Source organism: Bos indicus x Bos taurus, chromosome 25, assembly GCF_003369695.1.
Source record: "Bos indicus x Bos taurus breed Angus x Brahman F1 hybrid chromosome 25, Bos_hybrid_MaternalHap_v2.0, whole genome shotgun sequence".
Taxonomy (NCBI): Eukaryota; Metazoa; Chordata; class Mammalia; order Artiodactyla; family Bovidae; genus Bos; species Bos indicus x Bos taurus.
In genome coordinates this window covers 22,966,246-22,994,044 of record NC_040100.1, presented here as the reverse complement: position 1 = coordinate 22,994,044, position 27,799 = coordinate 22,966,246, and the positions used below count along the sequence as shown (strand labels likewise).

At 39.7% G+C, this 27,799-nt stretch overlaps 1 protein-coding gene across 1 annotated transcript in view; it reads left to right on the top strand.

Annotated features, from left to right (window-relative positions):
• Nucleotides 1-27,799, top strand: part of LOC113883814 (ATP-binding cassette sub-family A member 3-like) — a 201,960-nt gene that overhangs the window by 105,788 nt on the left and 68,373 nt on the right. Inside the window, exons 13-16 of the mRNA XM_027527832.1 lie at nt 14,904-15,059; nt 15,364-15,574; nt 18,992-19,142; nt 21,947-22,045. Of these exons, the coding sequence (XP_027383633.1) occupies nt 14,904-15,059; nt 15,364-15,574; nt 18,992-19,142; nt 21,947-22,045 (617 nt within the window). The remainder of the gene's footprint in view (nt 1-14,903; nt 15,060-15,363; nt 15,575-18,991; nt 19,143-21,946; nt 22,046-27,799) is intronic.

Below are 27,799 nucleotides of genomic sequence, written 5' to 3'. Positions count from 1 at the left end.
TTATTTCTGCCCTAATTTTTAAGATTTCTTTCCTTCTACTAACCCTGGGGTTCTTCATTTCTTCCTTTTCTAGTTGCTTTAGGTGTAGAGTTAGGTTATTTATTTGACTTTTTTCTTGTTTCTTGAGGTATGCCTGTATTGCTATGAACTTTCCCCTTAGGACTGCTTTTACAGTGTCCCACAGGTTTGAGGTTGTTGTGTTTTCATTTTCATTTGTTTCTATGCATATTTTGATTTCTTTTTTGATTTCTTCTGTGATTTGTTGGTTATTCAGCAGCTTGTTGTTCAGCCTCCGTATGTTGGAATTTTAATAGTTTAGTTTTTCTTCTGTAATTGAGATCTAATCTTACTGCATTGTGGTCAGAAAAGATGCTTGGAATGATTTCAATTTTTTTGAATTTACTGAGGCTAGATTTATGGCCCAGGATGTGATCTATCCTGGAGAAGGTTCCATGTGGGCTTGAGAAAAAGTTGAAATTCATTGTTTTGGGATGAAATGTTCTATAGATATCAATTAGGTCTAACTGGTCTATTGTATCATTTAAAGTTTGTGTTTCCTTGTTAATTTTCTGTTTAGTTGATCTATCCATAGTGGTGAGTGGGGGTATTAAAGTCTCCCACTATTATTGTGTTATTGTTAATTTCTCCTTTCATACTTGTTAGCATTTGTCTTACATATTGCAGTGCTCCTATGTTGGGTGCATATATATTTATAATTGTTATATCTTCTTCTTGGATTGATCCTTTGATCATTATGTAGTGACCGTCTTTGTCTCTTTTCACAGCCTTTGTTTTAAAGTCTATTTTGTCTGATATGAGTATTGCTACTCCTGCTTTCTTTTGGTCCCTATTTGCATGGAAAATCTTTTTCCAGCCCTTCACTTTCAGCCTGTATGTATCCCCTGTTTTGAGGTGGGTCTCCTGTAGACAACATATGTAGGGGTCTTGTGTTTGTATCCATTCAGCCAGTCTTTGTCTTTTGGTTGGGGCATTCAACCCATTTACGTTTAAGGTAATTATTGATATGTATGATCCTGTTGCCATTTACTTTATTGTTTTGGGTTCAAATTTATACACCCTTTTTGTGTTTCCTGTATAGAGAATATCCTTTAGTATTTGTTGGAGAGCTGGTTTGGTGGTGCTGAATTCTCTCAGCTTTTGCTTGTCTGTAAAGCTTTTGATTTCTCCTTCATATTTGAATGAGATCCTTGCTGGGTACAATAATCTGGGCTGTAGGTTATTTTCTTTCATCACTTTAAGTATGTCTTGCCATTCCCTCCTGGCTTGAAGAGTTTCTATTGAAAGATCAGCTGTTATCCTTATGGGAATTCCCTTGTGTGTTATTTGTTGTTTTTCCCTTGCTGCTTTTAATATTTGTTCTTTGTGTTTGATCTTTGTTAATTTGATTAATATGTGTCTTGGGGTGTTTCGCCTTGGGTTTATCTTGTTTGGGACTCTCTGGGTTTCTTGGACTTGAGTGATTATTTCCTTCCCCATTTTAGGGAAGTTTTCAACTATTATCTCCTCAAGTATTTTCTCATGGTCTTTCTTTTTGTCTTCTTCTTCTGGGATTCCTATGATTCGAATGTTGTAGCATTTAATACTGTCCTGGAGGTCTCTGAGATTGTCCTCATTTCTTTTAATTCATTTTTCTTTTTTCCTCTCTGATTCATTTATTTCTACCATTCTATCTTCTAATTCACTAATCCTATCTTCTGCCTCTGTTATTCTATTTGTTGCCTCCAGAGTGTTTTTGATCTCATTTATTGCATTATTCATTATATATTGACTCTTTTTTATTTCTTCTAGGTCCTTGTTAAACCTTTCTTGCATCTTTTCAATCCTTGTCTCCAGGCTATTTATCTGTGATTCCATCTTGATTTTAAGATTTTGGATCAATTTCGCTATCCTTATTCGGAATTCTTTATCAGGTAGATTCCCTATCTCTTCCTCTTTTGTTTGGTTTGGTGGGCATTTATCCTGTTCCTTTACCTGCTGGGTATTCCTCTGGCTCTTCATCTTGTTTATATTGCTGAGTTTGGGGTGTCCTTTCTGTATTCAGGCAGTTTGTGGAGTTCTCTTTATTGTGGAGTTTCATCACTGTGTGTGGGTTTGTACAGGTGGCTTGTCAAGGTTTCTTGGTTAGGGAAGCTTGTGTCGGTGTTCTGGTGGGTGGAGCTGGATTTCTTCTCTCTGGAGTGCAATGAAGTGTCCAATAATGAGTTATGAGATGTCTATGGATTGGAGTAACTTTGGGCAGCCTGTATATTAGAGCTCAGGGCTGTATTCCTGTGTTGCTGGAGAATTTGCTTGGTATGTCTTGCCCTGGAACTTGTTGGTCCTTGTGTGGTGCTTGGTTTCAGTGTAGGTATGGAGGCGTTTGATGAGCTCCTGTCAATTGGTGTTCCCTGGAGTCAGGAGTTCCCTGGAGTCAGGGTTTGGACTTAAGCCTCCTGCTTCCAGTTATCGGTCTTATTTTTACAGTAGTCTCAAAACTTCTCCTTCTATACAGCACCATTGATAAAACATCTAGGTTAAAGATGAAAAGTTTCTCCACCGTGAGGGTCACCCAGAGAGGTTCACAGCGTTACATGGAGAAGAGAAGAGGGAGGAGGGAGTTAGAGGTGACCTGAATGAGATGAGGTGGGATCAGTAGAGGAGAGAGCGGGCTAACCAGTAATTACTTCCTTGTGTGCACTGCACAACTGGACCACTCAGAGATGTTCACGGAGTTATACAGAGAAAAGAAGAGGGAGGAAAGAGACAGAGGTGACCAGGAGGATAAAAGGGGGGAATGAAAAGGAGAGAGACAGATCCAGCCAGTAATCAGTTCCCTAAGTGTTCTCCACCGTCTGGAACACACAGAAATTCACAGAGTTGGGTAGAGTAGAGAGGGGTTAGGGAGGAGACACAGGCGACCTGGTGGAGAAAAAGAAGAGTCCAAAGGGTGAGAGAGCAGACAAGCCAGTAATCTTGCTCCCAAGTAAAAAATGGGTACTGAAGATTGGGTTCTTAAAGGTACAAAATTGGTAACAAATACCTAAAAGCAAAAATTAAAAATCTAGAGTAGAGTTTGGAATTTCAAAAATACAATGTTAAAGAAAAGAAGAAGGAAAAGAAAGAGAGGAAAAGAAAAAAAAAAGTCACAAAAATTATAAAGAAAATATAGGTGCAAAATTGATAACAAATACCAAAAAGCTAAAATTAAAAATCTAGAGTAGAGTTTGGAATTTCAAAAATACAATGTTAAAGAAAAGGAAAAAAAAGAAAGAAAGAGGAAAACGGGGGGGAAAAAAAGGTCACAAAAATTATAAAAAATATATATATGAAGTTTGCTTTTAAAAAAAATAGGGTCTTTTTTTTGCAAAGTAATAGTAGGTTATAAAAGTGAAAATTAAAGGAGTAATAGAGGACTTAAAATTTTTTTTTAAATTTTTTTAAAAAGAAAGGAAAAATGATCGTAAAAATAGTTAAAATATATCTAGGACTTTCTCTGGTGTTGTTGTGGGTATTGTGGGGTCAGTTCATTTTCGGCTAGTTCCTTGGTCCGGCTTATATTTCTCAAGATCTATAGGCCCCTTCCTATGTAGTCGGTACTAACGACAGGGTTTTAATCTATTGCCTGTCGCTTCCAAGGCGGTTCCCTCTGTTATAGCTTCTTCTGTTTGCTGGTCTCTTCAGTGTCTCATTTCCGCCCTGATACAAAGGGGGGGGTGGTGGACACTTTTTTTTTTTTTTTTTTTTTAGGTTCACTTGTTCAGTCCGCTGTGGGGAGGGAGGGACGCTGCAAACAAATAACTCTGGCGTGTGCTCACAGTGCCTCAGCCACACTGGGTCTGCCCCCGCTCACGGCATATGTAGCCTCCCTGCCCACACTGCTCAGGCTCTAGGTTGCTTCACCGGGAACCATCTGAGGCCGGCCCTGGGTTGCCTGCACCTCCCAGGTCTAAGCCGCTCAGGTTCAGGCACTCGGGTAGTCCTCAGAGGCACAGACTCAGTTGGGCCTGCATTTTGTGCCCTTCCCAGGTCCGAGCAGCTCAGGTGATGAGGTGTTTGGCAAGCGTGGTTGCTGTGACTTAGCGCCTCCCCACCGCTCGGTTTTCTGGGTGTACAACCGGTGCACCTTCTCAGGCGGATGTTGACCATCCAGAACCCCAAGAAGTCTTAGTTAGCAAAGAAGCCCGCTTACAGTTTTGTAGATAATGTCTCTCTGGGGCTGCGATTGCCCCCTTCCAGCTCTGGCTGCCTGTCACCGGAGGGGGATGGTCTGCAGCCAGCTATCTCTGTTCAGTCCTTTGTTCCGTTTGCAGGCCTGGAGGTGTCTTAGGTTAGGGCTGGCTTTTTGCGTGGTAGATATCCCACAGTCTGGTTTACTAGCCCAAATTAGTTTGCTCAGATAGCGCTCAGGGCATTCAAGCCAGATCCTTACTCTAAGCGATGCAGCCTGCACCTCCCTGCCCAGGCCCCGCTTGCTAGTGGCGGGTGCAGGCATCTTCGATGCTTCTCTGCTGGGGGAGTTACCGCTGGGCTCCTAATTTGTGGGTTTTAATTGTTTATTTTTCCTCCCTGTTATGTTGCCCTCTGTGCTTCCAAGGCTCGGCACAGACTCGGCAGTGAGAGTATCTCCTGGTGTTTGGAAACTTTTCTCTTTTTAAGACTCCCTTCCCAGGACGGAGCTCCGTCCCTCCCTCTTTTGTCTCTTTTTTTGTCTTTTATATTTTTTCCTACCTCCTTTAGAAGACAATGGGTTGCTTTTCTGGGTGCCTGATGTCCTCTGCCTGCATTCAGAAGCTGTTTTGTGGAATTTACTTGGCGTTTAAATATTCTTTTGATGAATTTGTGGAGGAGAAAGTGGTCTCCCCGTCCTATTCCTCTGCCATCTTAGCTCCTCCCTTTATTTCATTTATTAATGTTTATATATTTACTATATTCACACTTCAACTTCATTTGGGGTTTTTACTCTCCTTTTTTTATGTCAGTGCATAGGTATTAATAATTGATTTGAGAATTATTACATGCTTAATAATGTAAGCATTTATTCCTGTGATTTTTTCCTTCAAGCTCTCCTTTAGCTACATCTCACAAAATTTGATATGGTTTGTTATATTTTCACTTACAGTAAATTCAAAATATTTTCTGTGTTTCTTGAGACTTCTTCTATGGCATAGATCATTTACATACATATATACATAATATCAAGTGATGAAAAGTTGTTATATTTTCTTCCTGTTATTTTAGTTTCATTCTCTTCTGGTCAGAGATCATACTTTTTGTAGTTTCAAATGTTTTTAAATTGCTATATTTTTATGACCCAAGAAAAGATCTATCTTGGTGACTGTCATGGGTACTTGAGAAGAATATTTTCTGCTATTTGGTTGAAATTCCCTATAAACATAAATTAGATTCAGTAACTTGAGATTAACATTAAGTAACAATGGAAACAGTGACAAATTTCATTTACTTGGGCTCCAAAATCACTGCAGATGATGACTGCAGCCATGAAAATAAAAAAATAAGATTACTTCTTGGAAGAAAATCTTGACAAACCTAGAGAGCATATTAAAAAGCAAAGACATCACTTTGCCAACAAAGGTCCATATAGTCGAAGCTACGGTTTTTCCAGTAGTCATGTATGAATATGAGAGTTGATGCTTTCAAAATCACTTTCAAAAAGTGGTGTTGGAGAAGACTCTTGAGAGTCCCTTGGACTTCAAGGAGATCAAACCAGTCAATCCTAAAAGAAACCAATCCTGAATATTCGTTGGAAGGACTGAAGCTGAAGCTCCAATACTTTGGCCACCTGATGCAAAGAGTTGACTCACTGCTGCACCCAAAAAGCTAGATCACTAGATCCAAATCCTCTGGGGCCCCTAGCTTGAGAAGTCAAGGTTTTTCCTGTCTAATAGTAAGGTAAAAGCAAAAGCTGTGCTATTCTTTGACCTTTATTAATTCGCACAGTTTTAGTAGGCAGCAAGATCAAAACTTTAATTTCCCCAGTATAATCAGAATCTACTACACCAGGCACCACCGAAATTCCTTGAAAAGAAAACGAGCTATGCCCCAGCACAAGTCCTACAATCCCCTCAGGTAGGGGACCAGCCACTCCCATTGGAATCAGAGTAACCAGCATGTCAGGGGTTAATATTGTTGCGGTGGTGGAACTGAGGTCCAGTCCTGCGCTACCTGGGGTTGATTGGCATGGCTTGTTGTCCCTCCTTGGCAGGACATTGCTGGCAAAAATGCCCCATTTGGCCACAAGAGAAACATTTTTTATTTGTAGAATCATTTCCATTATGATTAATCTTTTTCTTTTTTTTTTAAGCCTGGGTGAGGCCCCCCTGAGGGGGTTTTCTCCAAGGAGCAGCTCTATATATTGTGCTGCTGCTGCTAAGTCACTTTAGTCGTGTTCAACTCTGTACGACCCCATAAACGGCAGCCCGCCACACTCCTCTGTCCATGGGATTCTCCAGGCAAGAACACTGGAGTGGGTTGCCATTTCCTCCTCCAAAGCATGAAAGTGAAAAGTCAAAGTGAAGTCGCTCAGTTGTGTGCGACTCTTAGCGACCCCATGGACTGCAGCCTACCAGGCTCCTCCGTCCATGGGATTTTCCAGGCAAGAGTACTGGAGTGGGGTGCCATTGCCTTCTCCAGTATATTGTGCATGCGTCTGCTTTAAAAGCTCCTTTGTTTAAAAAAAAAAAAAAAAAAAACCTCTATCTTTCTAAGCCTTAGGCAATGCTCTGGGAGGCTTTGGAGGCAAAGTAGGGAACTCCTGGGCCCTGGGAGGCACAAGCGGAGGTGGTGGTGGTCACCTTAAATAAGAAAGTGGTGGATAAATTTTTAAAGGTTTGCGCAGAGTGGGAGGGGGCTCGCCAGGTCGCCCAGCCGCAGCGTCCTGTAAGCCCTCTCCTTCCTTGGGAATAGAGCACAGTCTCCCTCCTTTACTTCGTCAATGGCAGAAAACATGATCTGTGCAGAAGGTGGAGACCCACCGCCATCCACCTCTATAGCCTCCCCCATAGGCTATCTAACAGCCTCATGACGGGGGTCCAGGACATTTCTAATCATATTCCACAGAGCAAAAGCATCTACACGAACCTTTTCTGGCCCATGCAAAGTATAAAACAAACATAGAAATTTAGACAGTCTTCCTGTGCTTACTTTAACACATCCATGGGCTAACATATGAAGTAATATTTCAATAAACATTTGTATATTCTTAGATGCAGAGAAACACATTCTTCTAGAGAATATTCTTACTGATTCTGTACCCTCCTCACCCTGCCTAAACTGCAGAAGGGTGCCGGCCACCCACAGGTACAATCCTAACCGTCCCGCGTTACATTCCCAGATTACTTACTCTTCAGTGTCCCCTGTTCTGGGAGCCACTTGCCGGAGTCCAACTCCAGCAACCAGGGATTCAACCTGAAGAGGTGAATGGTGGCGGTGATGAGACAGCCTCTCATTTTTCTATGGACTGCCTGTTTACTCCAAGTTTAAGATTCTCTTTTATACTTTTATAAAAACATTAGGCCAGAGGTTTGACATTTTCAGTTCCCCCTCTCCCAGATTTATCATCTCCGTAAACCATTGTTGCTCTTCAAACAGAGTTCCTGCTTCAGTGATTCTCTGGGAATCAGCCTTATCATCTATTATCTACCTCCTCTAATGTGTCCACTGGAGAAGGGAATGGCAAACCACTTCAGTATTCTTGCCTTGAGAACCCCATGAACAGTATGAAAAGGCAAAATGATAGGATACTGAAAGAGGAACTCCCCAGGTCAGTAGGTGCCCAATATGCTACTGGAGATCAGTGGAGAAATAACTCCAGAAAGAATGAAGGGATGGAGCCAAAGAAAAAATACCCAGCTGTGGATGTGACTGGTGATAGAAGCAAGATCCAATGCTGTAAAGAGCAATATTGCATAGGAACCTGGAATGTCAGGTCCATGAATCAAGGCCATTCTGAAGGAGATCAGCCCTGGGATTTCTTTGGAAGGAATGATGCTAAAGCTGACACTCCAGTACTTTGGCCACCTCATGCGAAGAGTTGACTCACTGGAAAAGACTCTGATGCTAGGAGGGATTGGGGGCAGAAGAAGGGGATGACAGAGGATGAGATGGCTGGATGGCATCACTGACTCGATGGACGTGAGTTTGAGTGAACTCCAGGAGTTGGTGATGGACAGGGAGGCCTGGCGTGCTGCGATTCATGGGGTCACAAAGAGTCGGACATGACTGAGCGACTGAACTGAACTGAACTGAACTGAACTCTAATGTGTCCTATAGTTAACTTGTGATTACATTGTAACTCATGCTACATTCCTCAGTTTACTACTTATCTTCCTAAATCCTGTTTGCCCCTAACATCCTGAGCTCACTATCTCTTAAAAAGGCTTCTAGCTATAGTGTCTCTAAAAATTCCTAACTTCTATAAGCTATAGTAAAATATGCTAACTTTACAACATTCCTTAAATCTTTAACTTCTAACTATTTTAATTATTTCTAAGCCCTAAATTCAGTAAACTCCTTTGCCATAAACATTCTCCTCACAAATAGCCTTCAGATACAATCCCTCCCATGGCCTCAAGCTACGGCCTATGTGCTCATCCTGAAACACTCTTTTGTAAAAGTCCTTGAACAAATGTCAATGATTAACTTTATGAATTATTTTCTGAGCACAATTGCAGAAGGCTTTGTGCCTTCTCATGCTCCTCTCAAGAACAATAAGCACCTTAATATTCCTTTTGAGTCAACTCAGCCAAGGAGAGGAAAAGACAAGTCAGAATTACAAGGCCTAACTCCTTTCATCCCGGGATCCGTGCCTGCGGAATGAGGAGATGGGGCTGGGGACCGTGCCTCCATTTTGTCAGTAATGCCTAACACAGCTCCCGACAGTCTCCCCTATTTATAAAGGTTAGAACTCAGGTATCCCCTTTACCCATCACCATACTAAGGTGGACCCCCAAGGAACACCTGGAGAGGCCTAGGCCTACCACTCCTTCCCTATCCCATTTTTGGCATGTGTCCATCCCCTCACTTTCAGTCCATATGTGTCTCTAGATCTGAAGTGAGTTTCTTATATGCAGCATATATGTGGGTCCTGTTTTTGTATCAGTTAAGCCACCTATGTGCTTTGTTTGGAGCATTTAGTCTGTTCACATTTAAGCTAATTATTGCTATGTATGTTCCTATTGCTATTTTGTTGATTGTTTCAAATTTGTTTTTCTTGTTCTTTTCTCCCCTTTTTTTGTTCTCTTCTCTTGTGATTTGATGACTGTCTATAGTGTATGTTTGGATTCCTTTTACTCTTTTGTATGTATATCTATTACAGATTTTTGTTTTGTTGTTACCATGAGATTTTTGTATAGCAGTGTGTCTATAGACGTGTATATGTATACACACATCTTCCCTTGTGGCTTAGTTGGTAAAGAATCTGTCTGCAATGTAGGAGACCTGGGTTCGATCCCGGGTTGGGAAGATCCCCTGGAGAAGGGAAAGGCTACCTACTCCAGTATTCTGGCCTGAAGAATACCATGGACTGTATAGTCCATGGGATCACAAAAAGTCAGACACGGCTGAGCCACTTTCACTTTCACTTCACTTCATATATATGTATACGTGTGTGTGTGTGTGTGTGTATATATATATATATATATATATACCTCGTTTAGTCGCTAAGTCTTGTCCGACCCTTGCGACCCCATGGACTGTATCCCGCCAGGCTCCTCTGTCCATGGGATTTCCCAGGCAAGAATACTGGAGTGGGTTGCCATTTCCTTCTCCAAACAAATACACAGGCCATTATAAAGGGTCATAAGTTTCATTTAAAAAAGATTCTTAATTGAAAACAATTTCAGCATGTGCGTGTGTCTGTGTGTGCCTGTGAGAGAGAGGTACCAACTTTGGATGGCTAGAAGAGGTTTCTCTGAGAAGATGACATTTAATATGAGACCTGAAGCAGCTGGACGAGGGCTGCACGGGTCCTGGGGCTAGAGAGGGAGTGCACAAGGAGCATTCAGAGTCAAAAGAAGGCCTGGGTGATATGGGGTAGTGAGTGAGCAAGAAAGGGGTGAGAAGTAGGTGGAAGAGGCCCACGGGATAGATAGATAGATACACACACACACACACACACACACACACACACTTGTTGTAGGTGTCTGCTCTCTTCATTTCAAATGCATTTTAGATACCCTACATTTGTACTCTTGTCCCCTCATGATTACTGTTTTTGATATTATATTTTGCATCTAACTGTTTCATGTATCCCTTAACTGCTTATTGTGGATATAAATGATTTTACTACTTTTGCCTTTTAGCCTCCCTGTTAGCTTTGTGTATGGATGATTTCCTACTTTTAGTGTATGTTTGCCTTTACCAGTGAGCTTTTCCATTCATAATTTTCTTGTTTCTAGTTGTGGCCTCTTCTTTTCTACCTAGAGAATAACCTTTTATGTTTCTTGTAAAGCTGATTTAGTGATGCTGAATTGTTTTAGCTTTTCCTTGTCTGTAAAGCATTTGATTTCACCATCAAATCTGAATGAGAGTCTTCCTGGGTAGAATATTCTGGATTGTAGGTTTTTCACTTTGAGTATGTCATGCCACTCCCTTCTAGCCTGCAGAGTTTATGCTAAAAAATCAGTTGATAGCTTTATGGGAGTTCCCTTGTATGTTATTTGTTTCTTTTCTCTTGTTGCTTTTAATATTCTCTCTTTATTTTCCACTCTTGGCAGTTTGCTTACTATGTGTCTTGGTGTGTTCCTCTGCAGGTTAAACCTGTATGGGACTCTCTGGTCTTTTTGAAGTTGGGTAACTGTTTCCTTGCCCAGTTGGGCAACTTTTCAGCTATTACTTCTTCAGATATTTTCTCAGGTCCTTTCTCTCTCTCTTCTCCTTCTGAGACCCCTATAATATGAATATTATCACTCTTGTTGTTGTCCCAGAGGTCTCTTAAGCTGTCTTGATTTCTTTTCACTTTTTTTTCTTTTTCTGTTCAGCCATAATGATTTCCACTACTCTGTCTTCCAGCTCAGTTATCCATTCTTCCTCATTTAGTCTACTATTGATTCCTTCTAGTGTACTTTTCATTTCAGTTATTGTATTCTTCAATTCTATTTCATTGTTCTTTATATTTTCTAATTCTTTGTTTAAAAAAAAACTAATTTCTCACTCTGTGCATGCATTCTCCACCTGAGTTGTTGGATCATCTTTACAATCAATACTCTGAACTCTTTCCCAGGTAGATTGCATATATCCCTGTCACTTAGTTTGTCTTCTGAGATTTTGTATTGTTCCTAATCTGAAACATATTCCTCTTTCACCTAATTTTGTCAAAATTGCTATTTGTAGTTTATGTATGTGGAAGATTAGTTATGTTTCTCAACCTTGCTGGCCTTCTGTCCCAGCACTGCACTTTTCAAGGGCCAAGGGCCAGCTGTTCCAAGGGTAGTGCCTGGCCTGCATTCACAGATTAATTTTGTAGACTTCAAGACCATAATTTTCTTGCTTCTGGTGTCTGCCTCCTGGTAGGTGAGACTGGTCCAGAGGCTTGTGCAGACTTCCTGGTGGGAGGGGCTCTTGCCTGCCCACTGATGGGTAGAGCTGAGTCTTGGCCCTCTGCTGGACAGAAGTGTCCAAGTGCTTGTTTATATTTGTCTGTATGGTCAGAGAGTCTTTAGGCAGCCTGTCTGCTGATGAATGGGAATATAGCCCCAACGGCTTAGTTGTTTAGACTGAGGCATTTTAGCACTGGAGCCTTGACTGTTGGGTGAGGCCAGGTCTTGGTACTAATGACCCAAGCAAGATGTCAGCCTCCAAGAGAATTCATGCAGAAGAATACTCTCCCCTATATGTACTCTTGCCTGGAAAATCCCATGGATGGAGGAGCCTGGTAGGCTGCAGTCCATGGGGTCGCTAAGAGTTGGACACAACTGAGCGAATTCACTTTCACTTTTCATTTTCATGCATTAGAGAAGGAAATTGCAACCCACTCCCGTACTCTTGCCTGGAGAATCCCAGGGATGGGGGAGCCTGGTGGGCTTCCGTCTATGGGGTTGCACAGAGTCGGACACAACTGAAGCAACTTAGCAGCAGCATATGTCCATAACCAGTGTCTATGTCCCCAAAGTGAGCCATGTCCAACCCCTGCTTCCCCAGGAGACCTTGCAAGACTAGAAGGTAGGTGTGGCCCAAGCTCTTATGAAATTACTGCTTTTGTCCTTGTTCCTGGTACATGTGAGTTTTTTTTGTATGCCCTTTAAGAGTAAAGTCTCTTTTCCCCCTATCCTGTGGAGCTCTTGCAGTCAAAGCCTGCCAGCCTTCAAAGTCAACTGCTCTGGGGGCTCCTCTTCCCTGTGCCAGATCCCCTGGCTGGGGGGCTTGACATGGGGTTCTGAACTCTCAGTTCTGTGGAAGAACCTCTGTAATACAATTTTCTCCAGTCTTTGGGTTGCTCACTGAGGGATACGGGGTTTGATTATATTGCAAGACCCTCATACCTGTCTCACTGTGTTTCTTTCTTTGTGTCTTTAGTTGTAAAAGATCTTTTCTGGTAGGTTTCAGACTTTTTCTTTTTTTTAATATAAATCTATTTATTTTAATTGGAGGCTAATTACTTTACAATATTGTATTGGTTTTGCCATACATCAACATGAATCCGCCACAGGTGTACACATGTTCCCCATCCTGAACTCCCCTCCCACCTCCTTCCCCGTACCCTCCCTCTGGGTCATCCCAGTGCACCGGCCCCAAGTATCCTGTATCATGCATCAAACATGGGCTGGCGATTCGTTTCATATATGATATTATACATGTTTCAATGCCATTCTCCCAAATCATCCCACCCTCTCCCTCTCCCACAGAGTCCAAAAGACTGTTCTATACATCTGTGTCTCTTTTGCTGTCTCGCAATACAGGGTTATCGTTACCATCATTCTAAATTCCATATATATGTGTTAGTATACTGTATTGGTGTTTTTCTTTCTGGCTTACTTCACTCTGTATAATAGGCTCCAGTTTCATCCACCTCATTAGAACTGTCTCAAATGTATTCTTTTTAATGGCTGAGTAATACTCCATTGTGTATATGTACCACAGCTTTCTTATCCATTCATCTGCTGTTGTACATATAGGTTGCTTCCATGTCCTGGCTATTGTAAACAGTGCTGTGATGAACACTGGGGTACACGTATCTCTTTCAATTCTGGTTTCCTCGGTGTGTATGCCCAGCATTGGGCTTGCTGGGTCATAAGGCAGTTTTCAACAATGATTGTTCTGCAGATTGTTGTGATTTTGGTGTGCTCATGAGAGGAGGTGAGCTTAGGATCCTTCTATTTCACCATCTTAACCTACTTTAGGTTAAATCTGGAGCCAGAGTCCAGCAGCAGGGACTTCAGCAAGGACAGCAAAGCCAGGAAGCCATCACAGCATGACTGGCAGGAAGGTCGGCTCCCAGCTGCTCTCTCTGATAATACTTTCTATGTTAATCCCAACATCTGTGCCACCTAATCACTAGTGTCTGTTGACTATATTTTCCTTTGAGTTGAGACTTTGTGATTCTTTGTGTGCCAGTTAATTTTTATTTTTATCCTTGATATTTTCAACAATGCTTCATGAGACTCTCCATCTTATTTATATGTTCTTTGTGGGTTGTGGGTCCAATGTCAGGTGTAAAGTCTTTGCAGTACTAGTCCAGTCTCTCTGTGTATATGTTATCATATGGTAAAGAACCTGCCTACCAATGCGGGAGACATAAAGAGATGCAGGTTGAATCCCTAGGTCAGGAAGATTCTCTGGAGGAGGGCATGGCAACCAGAATTCTTGCCTGGAAAATCCCTTGGACAGAGGAACATGGCAGGCTACAATCCATAGTGTCACAGAGTCAAACACGACTGAAGTGACTTAGCACTCACCTATACACATACTAATGCGATCCATATGTGCAAACAATGGGATAAACACAAGAGTTCATAAACAACTTTATGGTATCACTTTCTGTTATTATCTCCCAAGCATTCTGGTTCCCTATGATTCCAATTTTTAGTCCTCCTTCCAGAAATCACCCACTTTCATGACTGAGCCACAACCAAGTGGCAGGAAGACAGAGTGGTAAAAAGCAACTGAGTTTGGTTATGTCTTTTTAGAAGCATAAATCCATTGAATTGAGACATTTCCCCTCCTCAGAGGAAAAACTGGGATTGCCCCTTCTACACTTTCTCAGAGCTTTAGGGATTTTCCCTTTTCCACTCTTCAAGCCAAAACTAGAAAGTTTTTCCTTAATCTTATTCTGTCTGCTCTGCAGTGCTCAGTTGAATGCTTTGGATTGCTTTTCAGTTCAGACTATGGGATACATTGGAGAAGGAAATGGCAACCCACTCCAGTGTTCTTGCCTGGTGGGCTGCTGTCTATGGGGTCGCACAGAGTCAGACACGACTGAAGCGACTTAGCAGCAGCAGCAACAGCATGGGATACATAAGTGAAAATGGTAAACTCAACCATTTAAAGTTCTGTGGCACTTTAAATTATGGTGTTCTTCCTGTTCCAACTGCTGCTGTTTACCTTTTAGTAGTTTTACAGGTTTAATGATTGAGTTCAGTAGGAGATAAGGGGTGTGTGTGCTTCTTTCATCATGTCTGGAAGTTAGAGATGTGTTTCTTTTTTCCCTCTGTTCATGAGCTTCAGATGTGTCTATTAATTATGAAAAAAAAATTTTTTTTAATTTAGGAACACTGCTTTAGACATAAAGGGAGGCAATGGGAAGAAGACACTATATAGCTAACGTTAGAACAGAGCTAGTATAAAATGTTTTAAGGATATAGTTACAAATATATAAGAAAACTTAAGATCTAATAAATTTCTAAGGATAAGGCTAAATGCATAGAGTAAATTCTGGCTCCTCTTTCTAGGTAAAAAATATACATCAAAAGATGTCTTCTAATGAAATTAACCATATACTGTCTACTTTTGACCTGCTAGAAAAACGTGATACATTTTCAAAGTCACTGAGTGGAGGAACGAAGCGCAAACTCTCCATCATTATAGCACTTTTAGGGGGCTCCAAGGTATTAAGGAAGAAAGAATGGGGGAGGGCAGGGAGAAGGGACACTGAAAATGGATTTCTGACAACCGGTCTGGAAAGCTGACAAAAACCTGAGAGTTGATATGAATCTTAAAGGAACACTGGCAATAATGATCAGAGGAAATTGGCAGTATTGGCTCAATTGTTTAGTTTGGGGTTGCTTTTACTACTATTTTTAGTCCAGACTTTATCTTCATGTAAAAGTGTTCCCCTTAAATAGTAAACTATCCGATGTGTACTATGGCATCAATATTCAATGGTTATGAAATTGTTCTTCTGGCTTTTAGGTAGTGATACTTGATGAACCATCATCTGGAATGGACCCATTCTCAAGGAGAGCCACCTGGGACATCCTTCAGCAATTTAAACATGATCGTACAATCTTACTGACCACTCACTACATGGATGAAGCTGACATCCTGGGTGACCGAATTGCCATCATGGTCAAGGGGACCCTGCAGTGCTGTGGCTCTTCAATCTTCCTGAAAAAAACATATGGTCTCTCTCCCTTTGATTATTCTTAGGATACTGATTCCTTAAAAATATTCCTCTAATGAGATTTTAATGATATTTTGTCTAAACACCAAAAACTTCAATGATTTCCTCTGTCTTATTAATTAGGTGGCAACTATTCTAATTAGTTTTTCCGGCCCTTTACAATATACACATTCCTTATACATTCTTACTTTTCTGTCAAAAACATAGCTTTAGACTCAGGAAATGCTTTTATCAACCTATAAAGCCATGCTTATTTCTCCCATTTTGCATGTACTAACAGTTTTCTTTGTCTTTGAAATGCAATTGTGTGCTCAGATGTATTTATTTTATTGAGTGATTGGTTGAGGAGAGAAATTAGAGCAGTCAATTGTTTATGAGCCTCATTTCTCATTTGCCAAACCGATATCAAATCCCCAGTGTGACAAGATACCTCTAGATGTAGTGTAGAATGAAAGAATCATGTCAGTGTAATAATACAGTCCTTGACTTTGATAAAACTTTTTTAGGATATAAAATTGATAATGAAGGCTAAAATTACAGACCTAGGGTGTAGGGTATAATTGTAGGGTAAAAATGTAAATGAAAATAATTAAGGATGAATTCCTTCTTCATTTATTCACTATTTTAATTCATTTAACTAACCTTAACTATTTCCTCTACACTGGTTACTATGGTATCCACTTTATGCAGCATATTTAATACTCAAAACAACAACTTCATTTTATGGAATAAAAAATTGAGGCCCAGATAGTCATAGTTATATATCCATTTAGTTCAAAGTTGATGATCAGCTTATAGGTTTGAGTTCAATAAGGATTTCTATATCTAGGGGCTTCCCTGGTGGCTCAGATGGTAAAGAATCTACCTGCCAATTCAGGAGACCCAGGTTCAGTCCCTGGGTCGGGAAGATCCCCTGGAGAAGGAAACGGCAATCCACTCCAGTATTCTTGCCTGGAGAATTCCATGGATAGAGGAGCCTGGCAGGATACAGTTAATGGGGTCACAAAGAAACAGACGCAACTGAGCAAATAACCCTAGGGACCTTTATCACAAGTGGGGGAAGGGAAGATACCTAATACTAGATTTATGCCATTTGAATTGGGGATGCCTGAGTTAAGATCCACATGATTTAAACAGTATGCTTTTGATAATTTATAATGCTTTCTAATTAGTGAATTAGCATTCACTAATTGTCCCGCTACTGCTCCTGCTAAGTCGCTTCAGTCGTGTCCGACTCTGCGGGACCCCATAGACAGCAGCCCACCAGGCTCCCCCGTCCCTGGGATTCTCCAAGGCAAGAACACTGGAGTGGGTTGCCATTTCCTTCTCCAATGCATGAAAGTGAAAAGTGAAAGTGAAGTCGCTCAGTCATGTCCAACTCTTAGCGCCCCCATGGACTGCAGCCTACCAGGCTCCTCTGTCCATGGGATTTTCCAGGCAAGAGTACTGGAGTAGGGTGCCATTGCCTTCTCCCACTAATTGTCCTAGTTATTGTAAAATAATACATAGTATGTAACTAGATATTTTAAAGATATAATACTTTGAGACATTCAGGTCCCTTCTTATAGTTAGTGAAGTGAAGTGAAAGTCATTCAGTCATGTCCAACTCTTTGTGACCCCGTGGACTATACTGTCCATGGAATTCTCCAAGCTAGAATACTGGAGTGGGTAACCTTTCCCTTCTCCAGAAGATCTTCCCAATCCAGGGATCAAACCCAGGTCTCCCACAGGTCTCTCACATTGTAGGCGGATTCTTTACCAGCTGAGTTACAAGGGAAGCCCAAGAATACTGGAATGGGTAGCCAATCCTTTCTCCAGCAGATCTTCCTGACCCAGGAATTGAACCAGGGAATCCTGCATTGCAGGCGGATTCTTTACCAACTGAGCTACCAGGGAAGCCCCTTCTTATAGTTGCTAAGCCTTAAATAAACTTAAACTGAACCTACGTTTAACTCAAAAGCCTAGAATTTGTGTTCAGTTCTTTGATAGAATAGGAAATTCCATCAAAAATCAGCATTCAGCTCTCACTAATTACTTTACATCTCTTCAAAAGAAGACATTTTCTGTTGATTCAGGTCCTAAGAGGACAAGACAATTGAGAAATTTGTTGTGTCATGATTCCTGAGAAGTGAAAAATAATATTATTTACAGATTATTTTTGTAATAATTTTGGCTTCTAAAGCTAGTAAATAATGGATAAGTCCCTTCATTCCCGGAGGTTGCCTCATTTGTATAATGAAATCATAAATAGTGTCTTTCCTACTATAAGCTAGATAAATAAGTCAGATTTCATCTAAGAGATCTATGCTGAAAAGTGTTGTTCTTTTTTAAAATCTTAATAAGAAATATAAATGCAAATACAATGACCATTTGAAATGCATATATTTATTTTTTTTATTCTAAATGCAACTTTTCATCTGTTTTGTTTTTTTAACTTTTTATTTTGTATCAGGGTATACTTGATTAACAATGTTGTGATGGTTTCAGGTGAACAGAGAAGGGACTTAGCCATACATGTATCCATTCTCCCCAAACTCCTTTCACATTGAACAGAGTTCCATGTGTTAAACAGTAGGTCCTTGTTGGTTATCCATTTTAAATATAGCAGTGTGTACATATCCATCCCAAACTCCCTAACTGTCCCTTCCCCTTAACAATCATAGGTTCATTCTCTAAGTCTGTGTGTCTCTGTTTTGTAAGTTAGTTCATTTGTATCATGAAATACAAAAGTGATGGTATTTTCCTCAAATTCCAAAAAATAGTTTTTCTATAAAGGCAAAGCACTAATTAAGAATAATAGTTCTCTGATTTTTTAAGGTCTTCTCAGGCTTTCCGTGGATCTCTGTCTACAATTTAACAACATTCCTTCAATGTCTCATATCTTCCTCTCTGCTATATTTTTTATAATACCATATATATTTCAACTTAGCCCTCTTAATTATTATGTCTCCTTTGACTAGAAAGTAGCTCTTAGGAAGGCAGGAATTTTTACCTGCTTTGTTCACTGCTCTATCCCCAGGTTCAAGATTAGTGCTTAATACATGATGGACAGTCAGTGATAATAAAAGAATGTTTATCAAGATAACAGTTTTAAAACTAAGTAGCCACATAACAGGGGCTTTTCTTCATATATCTACTATATCTGGTTGTATACACTAGATTATTATTATTCACTGAGAAAGTGATTGAAATTATAGAGGAAGTTGCTGTTTATTCAGTGTCTTAGTTCTTAGAATAACATTTAGAAGTTTTAGGTGTGAGGCTCCTCAGAGTCCTAACAGAATGTCTGTGACATACCGTGTCTTCTTCCTTATCGACCTAGGTAACTGAATCATGGAGAGCAAAATTTGCTCTTAAAAGGAGATGAAAAAGGAGTATAAAACTACTTCATTTGGTCTTCTAAATGGTTTCTCTCAGGTGCTGGATATCACATAGTCATGGAGAGGGAACCACATTGTGATCTTGGAAAGATCTGTGCAATTATTGAGTCTCATATTCCAGATGCCATTTTGGAGAGCTATCTTGGAGCTGAATTATCATTTATCCTACCCAAAGAGCATGCACACAGGTATAGTTTCAGAGAGTCCTAGATGAATGGTTTGGGTGACCAGAAATCATTTTAATTTTTAGGGTTTAGTAAGTTTAGTGAATCAGGCTACAGTTCATGGAGTTGCAGAGTCAGACATGACTTAGTGTCTACACAACAACAAAAGCTTCCTCAGTAGTATTTTACTAACAAACCAAGTATCCAGTTTATAGCTGTCACTTGCCAACTACAGTTGAGTTCACAGCTGAAGATTTCTCTCACTGTACAAAAGATTGCCTTGTAAGTTCAAGTTCATTCAAGACATTAATATTTTTCTTTCCATTTTTCTTTTGTGGGGGGTGGAGTGGGAGGAAAATTTACAACCTAGTATTTATAACTTCCTGGTTAATAAGGGATAACTAATGGTATGGTCCTTATGGTATATAAATTTTATGTGTGGTGAATAAAGTCTAGGGAAATATTAAGGTGATGAAAAAAAGCTACTTAAACAGCAACTCTTGGAGCAAGGGTGACAATAACACAGAAAAAACTAGGAATTTGATCTCAGTAGTTAGCCAAATTAATTATAGAGACACACTGATGATAATTCTACCTGGGATTCCCATCTGTGTCTCTCCTCTATAATTAATTTGGCTAACTACTGAGAAATGAACAACTAGTCACACAGATTATTATCAACCTATATGATGTGGGTTTCTGGGCCATGAACAGTGAGTTTATCTAACATAGCATAAAATATGTATCATGAAGTTAGGAAAGACTATGTTTGTTCACAATAAAGTTTTTTTTTTAACAAGATAATTGTAGACCAACCATTGAAAGAGAAAAAACTACCAGAATTAGATCTCAATAACCTGTGTAATTGACAGAATAGGTCACTATAGTAGGAAAAGAATAAAAATGACAAGGAGTCACATGACAAATCATCACTGAGAGGCAAGAATAGAACTGATATTATCCAGCTTGGATATTATAATATCCAAGCTGGATAAAGTTAGATGGAAATAGAATTTAACTAAAATACAGAGGAAATTTATCAGATGGAGAGTGTTTAGTCCACCACCTCCGAGGCTGATCCTTTATATTCTTGATAGTCCTTCACTGGGAATGAGTGTTTAAGATGTGGATGGGTTTCTGGAGATCTTTTGAACCTAAAGAAAGTGAAAGTGAAGTCGTGTCTGACTCTTTGCAACCCCATGGATTGTAGCCTACGAGATTCCTCCATCCATAGGATTTTTCAGGCAAGAATACTGGAGTGGGTTGCCATTTCCTTCTCCAGGAGATCTTCCCAACCCAGGGATTGAACCCAGGTCTCCCACATTGTAGGCAGACGCTTTACCATCTGAGCCACCAGAGAAGTCTTTGAACCTAAAACAGTGTTCATTCTTCCTTGGTAATATTGTTCTTTAGGATCCTTGATATAACTACCCCACAAGTAGCAAAGCTTCCATACAATTCACCTGCCTATTTGATTAAATCTTTATTTCTTGATACCCAGTTCGTACTTCAGTAACTACATTTTTTGTAATTTAGTGACCTACACCACCTGTAATTTGAACCCTTTTCCCATTTGATGCAGGAACCACATGTGAATAAATTAACTTTTATCAACTAGCTATAGTCCTTAATAATTATAGAAAATAAGTTGATAATATTTTTAAAAGGACAAAAGAATTTATGTCAAAAATCAAGTTTTAGTGGGGAGAAATTTGGTAAAGTAAATATCTCTTTGTTATTTCCATTTGTTTCATGATAAGCATTACAGAATAAAGAGCTACTAAATATCTTTCCCATGGCCAACCAAAAATTATTATGGAACAAAACAATATTGAAAACACATCTAAAAACAAAAAGCTCTAATATCTTAATTTTAAAATGGGCAAAGGATTTGAATAAACATTTATCCAAGGGAAATGTACAATCTGCCAATAAGCACATGAAAAGATGCTTGACATAACTACCCATTAGGGAAAGGCAAATGAAAAACAAAAACAAAAACAAAAAAACAAATATTGGTAGTGATGTGAAAAATTGGAAACTCGTGTGTTGCTATTAGGTATATAAAATGGTATGTCTGCTATGGAAAATAGTATACCAGTTCCTCAAAAAGTTAAACATAGACTTACCATGTGATCACAGCAATTCCATTTCTAGCGTATACCCAAAATATTTGAAAGCAGGAACTCAAGCAGACAGTTGTACACCAATGTTCACAGCATTATTCACAAAATCCAAAAGGTAGAAACAACCCAAATGCCCACTTATGAATGAATGGATAAGCAGCATGTTGTATCTTCATACAAGTATTCAGCCTTAAAAAGAAATTAAATTCTGATACATGCTGCAACATGGATGAACCTAGAAAAAAATTATGCTAAATGAAATAAGCCAGACACAGAAAGACAAATAGTGTATGATTCTAACTTATGTGAGGCACATAAAATAGGCAAATTAGTAGAGACAGAAAATAAAGTGAAGTTGAGAAAATGGAGGAAGGGGTGTATTTTAGGATTATAAAATAGTTCTGGAAATGCATGGTGGTGATGATTGTGCAACACTGTGAGTGTATTTAATGCTGCTTGGATTTAAACTTAAATGAATTTAACACAAAATGGTGAAATGGTAAATTTAATGTTTTATACATTTTACCACATTAAAAAATTTTTTAAAAAACAGGGAAAAATATAATTGGACATAAAGTTATATATTAATTGGGAAAAAAGTAAGTGCTCATTTTTTTTCCTGATTCCATTTAATAGGAACTGTGCTAGTATTTTCTAGATTTGTACTAGTATTTTCCTTTCCTTTTCCTTCTCTCTTTCCAGGTTCGAAGCTCTGTTTAATGATCTGGAAATGAAAAAAGGAGAGCTGGGCGTTGCCAACTTTGGTGCTTCAATCACTACCATGGAAGAAGTCTTCCTTAAGTGGGTGACAATGACCTTAAAAAAACTTAACAAACTTCCACCTCTAAAATCTTGCATCAGTTTGAGAGCAAACCCCACCCAGTTGGCATTGGAATAAAGTCATTGCAGTTATGGCTTTATGGGAGTGGGCAATGGCATCCCACTCCAGTACTCTTGCCTGGAAAATCCCATGGGCGGAGGAGCCTGGTAGTCTGCTGTGCATGGGGTCGCTAGGAGTCGGACATGACTGAGCAACTTCACTTTCACTTTTCACGTTCATGCATTGGAGAAGGCAATGGCAACCCACTCCAGTGTTCTTGCCTGGAGAATCCCAGGGATGGGGGAGCGTGGTGGGCTGCCATTTATGGGGTCACACAGAGTCGGACACGACTGAAGTGACTTAGCAGCAGCATACATATATATATTTTATGCTATTGCATTTCTGTATTTTCAGGTGAGCCTATATGAAGATGTTGAGCTTGGGCCCTGCTCTTTGTGGTAAAAGATTTAGGAGTTAGTCAAGAAGAAAAGGGTCTTCCACTGCAGTTCAGTCAGTAAAGCATCTGGCACACAATACAGTGGTCTGCCAGTAATGCAGAAGTCCAACCATAATGCAGGAGACCTGGGTTGATTCTGAGCGGGGATGATCCCCTGGAGAAGGAAATGGCAATCCACTCCAGCATTCTTGCCTGGGAAATACCATGGACAGAGGAACCTGGTGGGCTACAGTCCATGGGGTCACAATAGTCAGACACGACGTCACAAATAAACCACCCCCACTAAGAAAAATAAAGGATTAATATGACTATGTCATCATAGGAAAAGTTCTAGTTTTAACTTTAAATTACTTTAAAATTAACTAGAAATGACTTTAAAATTTTGACCTAAGCATGTTTCTGTTGGGAGGCGGGGGTGGGGGGGGGAGGATTTTCCTCTACCTTTCTAAGTGCTTCTGACTGGTCTAAGAATTAACTTGATATGCAATAGAGCAGGAGAAAATCAAACAAAAGTTTAATAACATATATACATGGAAGAGACCCAAGAGCACTAAGTAACTAACTAAAATGGCTGAAACCCTCACCTTAAATACCATCTTCAGCTCAAGACAAAAGATGTCTTGTGAATGTCTTCACAATTTGTATGGAAATACAAAAAACCTCGAATAGCCAAAGCAATCTTGAGAAAGAAAAATGGAACTGGAGGAATCAACCTGCCTGACTTCAGGCTCTACTACAAAGCCACAGTCATCAAGACAGTATGGTACTGGCACAAAGACAGAAATATAGATCAATGGAACAAAATAGAAAGCCCAGAGATAAATCCATGCACATATGGACACCTTATCTTTGACAAAGGAGGCAAGAATATACAATGGATTAAAGACAATCTCTTTAACAAGTGGTGCTGGGAAATCTGGTCAACCACTTGTAAAAGAATGAAACTAGAACACTTTCTAACACCATATACAAAAATAAACTCAAAATGGATTAAAGATCTCAACGTAAGACCAGAAACTATAAAACTCCTAGAGGAGAACATAGGCAAAACACTCTCTGACATACATCACAGCAGGATCCTCTATGACTCACCTCCCAGAATATTGGAAATAAAAGCAAAAATAAACAAATGGGACCTAATTAAACTTAAAAGCTTCTGCACATCAAAGGAAACTATTAGCAAGGTGAAAAGACAGCCTTCAGAATGGGAGAAAATAATAGCAAATGAAGCAACCAACAAACAACTAATCTCAAAAATATACAAGCAACTCCTACAGCTCAACTCCAGAAAAATAAATGACCCAATCAAAAAATGGGCCAAAGATCTAAATAGACATTTCTCCAAAGAAGACATACAGATGGCTAACAAACACATGAAAAGATGCTCAACATCACTCATTATCAGAGAAATGCAAATCAAAACCACTATGAGGTACCATTTCACACCAGTCAGAATGGCTGCGATCCAAAAGTCTACAAATAATAAATGCTGGAGAGGGTGTGGAGAAAAGGGAACCCTCTTACACTGTTGGTGGGAATGCAAACTAGTACAGCCACGATGGAGAACAGTGTGGAGATTCCTTAAAAAACTGGAAATAGAACTGCCTTATGATCCAGCAATCCCAGTGCTGGGCATACACACTGAGGAAACCAGAATTGAAAGAGACACGTGTACCCCAATGTTCATCGCATCACTGTTTATAATAGCCAGGACATGGAAGCAACCTAGATGTCCATCAGCAGATGAATGGATAAGAAAGCTGTGGTACATATACACAATGGAGTATTACTCAGCCATTAAAAAGAATACATTTGAATCAGTTCTAATGAGGTGGATGAAACTGGAGCCTATTATACAGAGTGAAGTAAGCCAGAAGGAAAAACACCAATACAGTATACTAACGCATATATATGGAATTTAGAAAGATGGTAACGATAACCCTGTATACGAGACAGCAAAAGAGACACTGATGTATAGAACAGTCTTATGGACTCTGTGGGAGAGGGAGAGGGTGGGAAGATTTGGGAGAATGGCATTGAAACATGTAAAATATCATGTATGAAACGAGATGCCAGTCCAGGTTCAATGCACGATACTGGATGCTTGGGGCTGGTGCACTGGGACGACCCAGAGGGATGGTATGAGGAGAGAGGAGGGTTCAGGATGGGGAACACATGTATACCTGTGGTGGATTCATTTTGATATTTGGCAAAACTAATTAAAAAAAAGAGAGAGAGAGAAAAAAAAACAAAAGAAGAAAAAAAAAAAGAGTACTGGAGTGGGGCACCATTGCCTTCTCTGAGAGAGATCAAGACTTGACTGTAAATGATAAGGCCTAGGATATAGAAGATGCTATGAAAATATCTTTCTGATCCTGGGACAGGAAAGAATTCCTTAAACAAGACATAATGTCTGTTCATCACAAGAAAAGAAAAAAAAAAAGACAAAAGATGTTGGGAGTAGAGGTTTTGGAATTCAAAAGGAAGGAGGACAATTCAAATGGAGCTGAAAAAAAGCAAATGTTTGGTAAAAAATACATTTGCTGGGCCAGGCAGAAACTATGGGACACAGAACAGACTCTACTCTATAGTCCCTGCCTGAGATTCCTCCACACAGCTAACCTATATGCTTTGCAGGTACCTCTCATAATAGCTCTATTCCTAGAAAAGGCCCTTTTTCAAAATATTTCAGGTAGCTTAGATGGAAGTAAAAAGAAAGACTTCCTGAGTTTTTTAGGCTCGATTGTTTTCAGCTTGCCCACATGGAAAGAGACGTTTTGGGGTGGCTAAATTTCCTCCCCTACATTTCTATAATTTATTTAATTTGTACGCAGTTTGTTTCTTGCACTGTGCAGAAGTGCAAAATGAAAATGCTCAGAGAATTCAGGCTGTTACCTAGCAAAGTCAGATGGTTACCAATCAAAGGTTTTACAAAATGCCCTTTTTTTGATAGGGTAATGACATAATTGCATCTACATTTCATTCTCTCAGACTCAGGGATTTAAAATTGTCAGTGTCTCAGAACTGACTTAGGGTAAATAAGTTCACAGAAGACTAATATATATAAATTAAAGGCTGTTTCATTAATTTATAATGAACCATAATAAGACTGATTTATAATGATTATGGCCTCTTTGCCATTTAATGTCGTCTTGTGTGTCTCTAGGCAAGCTGCGTAGGGAGCAAAATGATAATAAGAAAGTTATTTTGTAAGCCCAATTAGATCAAGCATCATAAGGGCAGAGACCATGTCTGTTTTGTTCACTAACTATTCTTGGGGCCCCAAACAATACCTGCCACAGAATTTGATACTGCTCTTGAATGAATAAATGAATTAATTAATGTCATTTAAAACCATTATCTCCACAATAGATGCTCTACCATCTTCTGGGAATTCCAAATTAAAACCTTGAACCATGACACCTAGGTTGTCTCTTCTATGGGTTAACATCATAGCCTGTTACGGAGTCTCCTTTCCAACCTTTTTATTTTCGTTTTTTTATTGTACTAAAATATACATGCATTTCACATTTTGAATACTTTTACATATACAGTTCAGTGGTATTTCACATTATTGTGCAACCATCACCAATATTCATAACCATAACTCTTTTCATCTTATAAAACTGAATATCTGTACCTATGAAACAATAACTCTCCATTCTTTCCTACCCCTACCCTGGAAACAACCATTATACTTTCTGCCTTTATGATTTTTACTACTGTAAGTGGAACCATATAGTATTTTTTATTTTCTCACCGGTTTATTTCACTTGGCTTAATGTCCTCAAGGTTTATACATGATGTAGCATATTGAAGAATTTCCTTCCTTTTGGAAATTGAATAGAATCCCATTGTATTATATACCACACTTTGCTCATCTATTCATTGGTCAGTGGATGCCTATGTTGCTTCCAAATTTGGGGTATTATGAATAAATGCTGCTTTGAATGTCATATAAAATCATCTTTGAGACCCTGCTTCCAATTCCTTTTGGAATATGCCCAGAAGTGGAAATGCTGGATCATACAGTAATTCTACTTTTTTCACAGTGAGGAGAAAAGTTATTTCTTTTGATACAATAAAATTCAAATAAATCAGTTCAGTTCAGTCACTCAGTTGTGTGTGACTCTTTGCGATCCCATGAAATGCAGCATGCCAGGCTTCCCTGTCCATCACCAACTCCCAGAGTTTGGTCAAACTCATGTCCTAAGTAGAACTTAGGACATGCCTAAGATGGCATCCAGTCGGTGATGCCATCCAACCAGCTCATCCTCTGTTGTCCCCTTCTCCTCCTGCCTTCAATCTTTCCCAGTGTCAGGGTTTTTTCCAATGAGTCAGTACTTCACATCAGGTGGCCAAAGTATTGGAGTGTCAACATCAGTCCTTCCAATGAATAATCAGGACTGATTTCCTTTAGGATTAACTGGATTGATCTCCTTGAAGTCCAAGAACTCTCAAGAGTCTTCTCCAACACCAATTCTTCAACTCTCAGCTTTCTTTATGGTTCAACTCTCACATCCATACATGACTACTGGAAAAACCATAGCCTTGACTAGACAGACCTTTGTTGGCAAAGTAATGTCTCTGCTTTTTAATATGCTGTTTAGGTTGGTCATAACTTTTCTTCCAAGGAGCAAGCATCTTTTAATTTCATGGCTGCAGTCAGCATCTGCGGTGATTTTGGAGCCCAACAAAACAAAGTCTGTCACTGTTTCCACTGTTTCCCCATCTATTTGCCATGAAGTGATGGGACCAGGTGCCATGATCTTTTTTTTTGGGTGTTGAGTTTTAAGCCAGCTTTTTTACTCTCTTCTTTCACTTTCATCACCAGACTCTTCAGTTCCTCTTCACTTTCTGCCATAAGGGTGGTGTTATCTGCATATCTGAGGTTACTGATATTTCTCCTGGCAATCTTGATTCCAGCTTGTGCTTCATCCAGCCCAGCATTTCGCATGATGTACTCTGCATATAAGTTAAATAAATAAGGTGACAGTATTCAAAAAAATAGGGGGAAATTGTGTTAATAACTTGGATGACATTATGTTATATAAGGAGTTCAGTTCAGCTCACTTCTGTCGCTCATTTTTGTCTGACTCTCTGTGACCCCATGGACTGCAGTACACCAAGCTTCCCTGTCCATCATGAACTCCTGGAGCTTACTCAAACTCATGTCCATTGAGTCGATGATGCTCTCCAACCATCTCATCCTCTGTTGTCCCCTTTTAATCCTGCCTTCAATCTTTCCCAGCATCAGGGTCTTTCAAATGAGTCAGTT